We start from the raw sequence: 9,134 nt of genomic DNA on the forward strand, positions 1-9,134 counted from the left end.
AAAAAATAAAATAAAGAGAATGCCATATAGTAACTATTATCATTTATAAAACTAAAAAAAATTAGAAGTGAAATATTTAGTCAATAATGGAGAAACAGTTCAATTACAATATATGAACTCAAAAGATTACTAATAGCAATTAGAAATTATAAAAATATGGGGCGCCTGGGTGGCTCAGTCGTTAAGCGTCTGTCTTCGGCTCAGGGCGTGATCCCAGCATTATGGGATCGAGCCCCACATCAGGCTCCTCTGCTGTGAGCCTGCTTCTTCCTCTCTTACTCCCCCTGCTTGTGTTCCCTCTCTCACTGGCTACCTCTCTCTGTCAAATAAATAAATAATCTTTAAAAAAAATTATAAAAATATAACCTGGAAAAATGGATATGCGATAATGTTAAGTGAACAATGTACAAATGATATACCTAATATGTTCTCATTCTGTGAACTTTGACCAAAAAAAAAATCCCAAAAGGAATATAAAGAAAAGAAGATTTTTATTTATGTGTACTTAAGTTTCCAAACTTGTAAAATTTAAATCCCTGATCTTAAGTTGCTTTATTTCACAATATTCTGGGTATATATTAGGTATATAGGCAATATAAAAGATAAAAGTAAATTTTTAAATTAAAAACTTTGAAAATTAATTATAAATTTATTTTTAAAATTATATAAATTCAACAAAAAATTCAATTCTCAGCTAAGTCTAATTTATTTATGAAAAACAGGGTACCTCTGAATTTCCTTTTGTAGTAAAACTCACCATAAGCTTAGTTTGTGTTGACAAGAGCAACATACATGTAAAAAATATTTTAAAGTTTTTGGACTAGAATTGAAATAATCATTTCTAAAACGAAGTAGTAGTTACTTGGAAGGAACATTCTAGCAACTTTCATATAGTTCTCTGCATGAATCATGTACTTTTTTCCTTAGTCTCAACATTAACAAAAAGGGAAAAATTATTGGTACTATTTTTTTTTTAAAGATTTTATTTATTTATTTGATAGAGAGAGAGAGAGCATGCACAAGCAGGGGGAGCAGCAGAGGGAGAGGGAGAGGCCGGTTCCCCCCTGAGCAGGAAGCCCAGTGTGGGGCTCGATCCTAGGACCCTGGGATCATGACCAGAGCCGAAGTCGGACGCTTAACTGACTGAGCCACCCAGGTGCCCCTTGGTACTATTTTCTTAATTCATGAGGATACTGCAAAGTCTTTCCAGAGAACTAAAAAGTGACATCCTAAGGAATTATTTTTTGTATCTTCTTTCACCTAATTCAAACTAAGAGTATAGAAAACAATTTTTTAAGTAGGCTTACCTGGGGATAATTTATGGTAGATTCTCTTAAACACTAAACTTTATATGTGAGTTTAAACTATTATAAGCAGTAATGATTTGTTTCTGCTTCCTCAAAAAACAAGCTAAAAAGTTAATTCACATTATTAATATGCTTACCTGTCCCTCTCTTAGCTGGGATTCTGAACTACTGAGGTAAAGCATCAACAAAAAGCATTTGATGGGATATTATATAACATATTACGTGCTCAAGTGGTATGTGGAAACTAATTTCCAAAATTCAAGATTATGAAATATGTGTGTCAAATGCTCTGTAAGTAAGAACTTCAAAACCTAAGTTTTATGAGTTCCAGGACAGTGCTTCTGAACCTCAGATGAGTCCCATTATTAAGGAGATTACAGAAAAACCGTATTATACGTGGAAGAAAATGTAATACTAGTAGTTTAGTAATTCTGCTCCCGTGAGTTTAAGCCCCATAAATGACTGGGAGATGGGAGAAAATTATCTGTCTTATTGCACCACAGTGTACTTTAAGGGCAACTGAGGAATTTTTTTAAAGGTAATTTTGGCAAAGTGCAACTTTTGTCTTATGCCCTATCTTAAGATTCTAAACTCCAGATGAGAAGAGACTCATTGTACTAACTGCTCACCTATAAGCTATTTAGGATAGGGGTTTTTTTTGGTTTACTATGTTTATTCTTGGTCACTAAAACCAACTTTTTAAAAAAACATAGATAGTTCTTTATTTTCTAAGTGAAACTCAGAGAAATGTGTTTACTTGCAAAAAGCTTGAGGTCTGAGGATTCCACTTCTCTTCTGGTCTTCCATGCCATGTATTTAAGATGCTTAAACAAACCTGAGGAAGAAGGGAAGAAAGCATAAACAGAATTGAGTGCTTTTGAAAAACTGTCACAACTAGAAGTAAAACTGAAATGCTATCATGTCAAAGTATCTCAGTTTTATGTCCCCCAACAAAACACTAAGGGTCAGTCTGTTATAACAAATTAGCATCTTCAGATGTGATCCAAATCTGCACAGCATTACAATTCCTTCACAATGAAAAATGAAACAGCACCTATTACATGTTTACAAATAACATATTTTTTAGTGAAAAATAACTCCTTGCCAAACCTTTTAAAAAGAAGTTTCAGTGGGAAAAAGTAGTACCATTTTACATTAAAAAAAAATCTCCCTCAGGGTACCCGGGAAGCCCAGTTGGTTAAGTGTCTGCCTTCAGCTCAGGTCATGATCTCAGGGTCCTGGAATCAAGCACCACGATGGGCTCCCTGCTCAGTGGGGAGTCTGTTTCTCCCCTCTGCTTGTGTTCTCTCTCTCAAATAAATAAATAAAATCTTAAAAAAAAAAACCTCTCTCAAAATTTTGTAAATTTTCAAAATGGATATGGTTTAATAGAAGAGACCTTGATTTCCTATCTGCCTCTACATTCCATTTGTTACAATATATTGTTTTGGTTGAAGTGTATGGATAAAACCTAGCTTCACATAAACATGAAGCTGGAAGAAAGAGGACTCACAGAGCCCCAAAGGACCTTGAGGATCTATCTGCTAGGTTCCTCAGAACAAACTTTACGACACAGATACTTGTTTACTCAGCAAGAATGAACTCAAATTATCTGCCAGAAAGAAGTTAATAGGTCATCCTGAGAAAAACAGAACTGTGGACATTTTATCTATATTTGTAAACTAACAATACATACAATGGGCAACAGACTTAGAAAATGAGTGGTCCTTAATAAAGCAGAGAAGTCCATCTCCCTGCTATTCTTGCAATCGTTCTGTGACAGCAATAATGTAAAAAATACTAATTCATTTAGGACACAACTAGAGACTTGTATCTGAATAGCTCTGTACACTATTACTTAAGGTATGGTTGAAAATTTCATTTTTAGAGAATCCCTGTTACTACGTGGCAGTTATTCTTACTTCTACCTATAGGTCTGGAATCCAAGATTAAATGTTACCAGTGTACAATATAGCAAAGACTATATAATTCAGGATATTCAACTCTCAGGCCCTTACCTGCTTCCCTATACCATTAAGTTGTTTTATTTATTTTATTTATTTATTTTGAGAAACGGGGGTGAGGGGAGAAAGAGAGGGAGAGAGAGACTCTTAAACAGGCTCCACAGCCAGTGCAGAACCCGACACAGGGCTCGATCTCAAGACCCTGAGATCATGATCTGAGTAGATACAAGAGTCCGATGCTTAACTGACTGAGACACCCAGGTGCCCTTATACCATTAAGTCTTAAGGAAGTAATTTCTTTCTTTCTTTTTTTTTTTTTTAGAGAGATTCTATTTATTTAACAGAGAGAGAGAGAGAACACACAAGCACAAGCAGGGGGAGTGGCAGGCAGAGGGAGAGGGAGAAGCAGGCTCCCCGATGAGCAGAGAGCCCAACGTGGGGCAAGATCCCAGGACCCTGGGATCATGACCTGAGCTGAAGGCAGACGCTTAATCAACTGAGCCACCCAAGTGCCCCTTAAGGAAGTAATTTCTTAAATAAATTTTAACATTTTACACTTAAGCTCTATTCAGATTCTAGTCTCTCTCTTCAGTGAAGTCAACACTGCTATATCCTCTTCTCTGCTCATTTATAGAAGACCTGTTCTTTGCTCTTCCAAAGAAAGTAAGGTCTATCTCTGATTAAATCTCCTGCAATAAACTCAAAGCAAATCCCAGTTTTACGATCTGAGTTTATGATGAAGACAAAACCAACCGAAAACTTAGTCTACCTTTAATAAACCAGATCAACTTCATGCACCTGCTCCTCTCATATCATCAAAGAAGTGTCTGCTTATTAAGTCTATAAATTTCTTCTGATCATCTAGTAATTTTTAAACATGAAATACTTCCAGCATGGAATTCACTGTTGAAATTCCATCAAGCTGTCCAAAATTACTTTGAAAAGTGATGACTGTTCTTTTAAATCTAATTTTAAAAGGCTTACTGTCGTATGAAATGCTTTCTTATTATACCTCTTAGTCAACTTCTTTTTTAGAATACATCTTCCTATTAAAAAATATATAACATTTTAATATAAATTAAATGTCAAAAATAAGTTCACAATTATATGTATCATGGAAAACATGGATAGCTATGAAAGCAAAAAAAAGTGATGATATGCAAAAAAGGAATATGGAGTTGACAGGACCATGCTTTTGCCATTCAACCATCCTGAGGCACTTGTGAAAAGATAACTGGAATTGGAGATACACAAAGTAAAGAAAGGTGAGAGGCGAAGACAGACATTTTGCTCTACTACCTCCTGAGTGAAGAAAGCTCTCAACTGGCCAAGGAATATGTTGAGTAAGTTAGTCCCTCAGTAACTTCTTAAGACTATAAGTGCTTCTCAACACTGTTGTGTTTCTGCCCTTTTTGGTTCCTTCTCTCTCATTCCTCAGGCTAATCTTTGCATATAGGAAAGAGAAGCATGAAGAAAGCCAGGTAACTCTCAGAAAGAAGATAACCAAAAGAAAATTTTTGTTTAAACTACAAAGAACCTTTGGTTACAATATTTTGGTATTAGAAACAAAAGACCGAAATTACATTACCTTGCCATCATTATAAAGGTTTGGATTGAATCGCACGCTATGACCACCAGTTGTCTCTAGATTCACAAGAGGGGGTGAACTGGGATAATCTTGAGGAAAATATACATCAAACTCAAAGCAGCCATTTGCATAAGGGGTGTCCGCTGGACCAGTTATCAGAACCTAGTATGGATGTATAAGTACACAAAAGTCCATGTTACTCTTCTGAACACTGCTCGTGACTTAGAAAAACACAATCCAACATGAAATAAGAACAACCTTCTTACATCCTACATGTATCTCTCCCAGAATGTGTTAAAAATGAGGATAAAAGTTAAAAATAACACAACTACAAAATGGTTTTACATTAGGATTAAACTTATTTAGTTCTGGTGAAAATGGGCTATTAAAAGAAAGATGCCTTACTGGCAGCAGGAAAGCTTACCTTAACATAAAATACCTCTTAATCTTAAGTTACTATTTTTCTGAGAGCTTTCCTGCATGATATTTTCTATAGTATTTAACAATTTGAGATTTTAGATATACACGTTATCACATCCAAAAGGTATGAGAGTAATTTTCTGCAATACATCTTCAGATAAATTAACATTTTCAGAAGTAACTTAGTTTTAAATATTTTTCTCTGGGCTAATGAGATAAGTAGTTAACAAAAGTTCTCACATAACAGCTTATGATAAAAAGGTTTTGAGAGTACAGTAGGTGTTTCCTGTAGGGTTACTGGTAGTCTAAAAAATAGCAGAGAATCCAACAGTGAGTGTGAGAATTATTTAATGAATTTTGTTTAAGTTGATCAACAGATACTAACTATGCAAGGCATGAGCATCAAAGCCTCTGGTCCTGAATAGCTGTGTGTGGAGGCAAGTGGCACTAGAGTCCCACTCTGTGACAACTCTGATTTACGGCTGGGAGCTCCATGTTGGGATTTTTTATTTAGGTACAGCATAATGTTTAACAGAGACGAAGTCACAAGTCTGAATTTATGTGGTCCATTTAGTGATACAATACTTCCTGAGGTAATCATTCTATATTTGGCTATTGTTTGTAACAAGGAACAGGTAAGAGTGTGGTTAAAATAGGCAAAGTCCATGAGATTTCTACTGAAAAATTATCCCAAAGAGCAAAACAAAAAAGCAAGCAAGCAAAAAAGTTCTTCAAACCAATGTGTCAATTATTACAGCTAAGTATCTAAGGAAGACAGACTATGTAACCCAAAATAAAATAACAAATGTAAAGAAAGGTTTGCCACCATTCCCGTCCCTGGTGGGTGTCCAATCTTTATAATTTTCTTGCTGCAGCAATCGCTTAGAATTTAAGACCAGATCACCACAGTGTTGAAACATAAAGGTGTAGTTATTTATTACTGTACTACCATTACTTAGTTCACAGATATTAAGGTTCTGTAAATACATGAATTTCCTAAAAAAGAAAGAATAATTCTAAAGACTGACAGTATAAAACACAAGAGAAATATCTTGGATGACAAGGAAGAAATCTTACGACTTTTTTCTACTGACCAGCATTAAATCTTTTGATACTAAGCTCTTAAAACTATAGGCTGCATACAACCTTTACTCAAGGAAGGCATTTTGGTATATTCTTCTAAACCGTAATTTTGAAGAGCGGTCTCCTACACATACTCTAACAATAAAAAAAGGACTCCTTTCACTATTGTCCAAAAATGGTCAACAGAATTTTTATTCAATTTATTAAAATTCATGCTATTTCTAGTGCTCTATATGAGTATGTGAATAATGACATTAGCCAGAGAGACAAAGAAACAGCTGTTTTTTCTACCTTCATGATGTCAAGTCGCTCCTCATCACAGCGTACAAACACACTGGAAGAGGATGAAAGAGGCAGCGAGGTTGACAGTGTCACGGCTTCCTGGGCAAGGCGGCGGGCGCGGGCAGCACTGTTGGCATCGTTTGCATTTTTCACCTGAGACATGTAGTGGTAATTTACTTTAAAACCCAATTTCCCATCTTCATCCTCAGAAACCATCTCAAATGTATCTGAAAGAAGAAGAAAAAAAAAACACTGAAAAAAAAAAAAAAGAACTAGCATGGAGGATAGTTGTTACAATGACAAAAATCACAAATAAACCACTAGCCCTTCTTCCGCCCCAAATGGAGGGGGGACTGAAGCACAGCACACGGGGCACAGTCAGCAAGACTGTAACAGTGTTGTATGGTGACAGATGGCAACTACACTTGTGGTGAGCACAGCAGAAGATAGACCATGAACCGCTGTTGTACACCTGAAACAGAACATTGTATGTCAACTACACGCAAATAAAAAAAAAATTTTTAAACCCCACAAAATGCAGAAGACTGAAAAACCAGCAACTATACATGTTTATGTCACACCTGCTGTTAGATGGATGAACTACGTAATGGAAGCAAAAGCAGGAAATGATTTTTTTTTTTAAGATTTTATTTTTAACTATCTCTACACCCAATGTGGGGCTTGAACTTACAGCCCTGAGATCAAGAGCTGCAGGCTCTACCAACTGAGCCAGTCATGCACCCCCAGGAAATGACTTTTAATCCACAACGTTGATACATTGACAGATTATATCAAGTGGCTATAACAATGTAAAGCAGAAGACAATTTATTCTTAAAATGAGTGGTGTAATAGTTTTGCCAATTCAGAATACTAAATGCCAAAAGCATTATTATATTTCATTTTTAAAGACAAGAATAGGTCTTTATATATTTCCACTGATTTTGGAATCAGAAAACAGAAGTCTCAGGCTGAAGTTGATTCTTGGCATTACTTTTAGAATTTAAGTTAATAGAATAAATAGGGTAATCTTCTAAGTACTTTGAGAAAATAAAATTAATGGGCTAACTATCTATTTAGGCAGATTTAGAAAAGACTTAGTTATTCTTTATTTATAAACTCTGTACACAAAAGAAAGAAAAAAGTGGATTTGAATTTTATCTCTAGTTCACATTATTCCATCCTAACCAATGAGTTATGATGAAGACATTCATAGAAATTGTTAACACTAAATCAAAACCACATACTAGGGGAAATACTGTCATTAGAAGCAACAATGACTTTTGATCTTGCCCTCATATAATTCTAAATATATGGAAAAACTTTAATGCTATATTATAATTAGCATTAATGGGGGCGCCTGGGTGGCTCAATGGGGCGACTGAGTGGCTCCGTCGTTAAGCATCTGCCTTCGGCTCAGGGCGTGATCCCAGAGTCCTGGGATTGAGCCCCACATCAGGCTCCTTCGCTGGGAGCCTGCTTCTTCCTCTCCCACTCCCCCTGCCTGTGTTCCCTCTCTCTGTCAAATAAGTAAATAGGGGCGCCTGGGTGGCACAGTGGTTAAGCGTCTGCCTTCAGCTCAGGGCGTGATCCCGGCGTTCTGGGATCGAGTCCCACATCAGGCTCCTCCACTATGAGCCTGCTTCTTCCTCTCCCACTCCCCCTGCTTGTGTTCCCTCTTTCGCTGGCTGTCTATATCTCTGTCGAATAAATAAATAAAATCTTAAAAAAAAAAAATAAAATAAAAAAAAATAAGTAAATAAAATCTTAAAAAAAAAATTAGCATTAATGCACTAAATCTCACCAAGAACTTCCTAAGTACAAGGCTCTAGGTAGGCTGTTTGGGTTAAATGATAAATAGCAAACTAAATCTGACTTCAAGGAGTTTATAATCTAGAAAAAGGGGGAAGACCTATAAAGTGTCACAGGTCTGTGCACTCCGTATGTTTAAAACAGGAGTGCCACAATCTTTTTTTAACAAATCTTTCAGAGAGAAAAAGAAACTTTTGGTGCATTTCTAATAGAAACTATCATCAATTCTACATGAGTAGAACCTAATTTAAAAAGAAATGTTGAAAGCTTACTTTATCATACAGTACATAAAACCACTACCGATCAAACGTACTGTCTTGGCAAAATTACTTCCTGTCAGTAAACCTGTGAACTGGAGTCACTTCATCTGCCCAATTCCGCTGCCTTTCACATAGTACACAGATAATTTTCCTTTGAATTTTATAAATAGCAATGCACCAGAAGCACACGAGCCCATTCCCATGCCTGGAGGAAAACTTTTCTAATTATATACATATAAAAGACTACTAATACCAAAATTTTATTACAATATTCAATTAGGGGCACCTGGGTGGCTCAGTCAGTTGAGCATCAGAATCTTGGTTTCAGCTTCCGTCATGATCTCAGGGTCATTGAGATCAAGCCCTGCGCTCATCCTGGAGTCAACTTGATATTCTTCCTTTCCCTCTGCCCCTCCCCCT

The 9,134-nt window shown here is 36.1% G+C and overlaps 1 protein-coding gene across 13 annotated transcripts in view; it reads right to left on the reverse strand.

The window, feature by feature from the left end:
• Positions 1–9,134, reverse strand: part of BIRC6 (baculoviral IAP repeat containing 6) — a 235,638-nt gene that overhangs the window by 20,010 nt on the left and 206,494 nt on the right. For 12 of the 13 annotated variants that reach the window (XM_034659673.1, XM_019803711.2, XM_019803710.2 and 9 more), the window contains 3 exons: positions 6,654–6,871; positions 4,860–5,021; positions 2,065–2,142 (listed from right to left, as the gene is read on the reverse strand). In XM_034659673.1, the coding sequence (XP_034515564.1) occupies positions 2,065–2,142; positions 4,860–5,021; positions 6,654–6,871 (458 nt within the window). The remainder of the gene's footprint in view (positions 1–2,064; positions 2,143–4,859; positions 5,022–6,653; positions 6,872–9,134) is intronic. The other variant, XM_034659666.1, reaches the window with a different exon arrangement.

This window comes from Ailuropoda melanoleuca, chromosome 4 (genome assembly GCF_002007445.2).
Source record: "Ailuropoda melanoleuca isolate Jingjing chromosome 4, ASM200744v2, whole genome shotgun sequence".
NCBI lineage: Eukaryota > Metazoa > Chordata > Mammalia > Carnivora > Ursidae > Ailuropoda > Ailuropoda melanoleuca.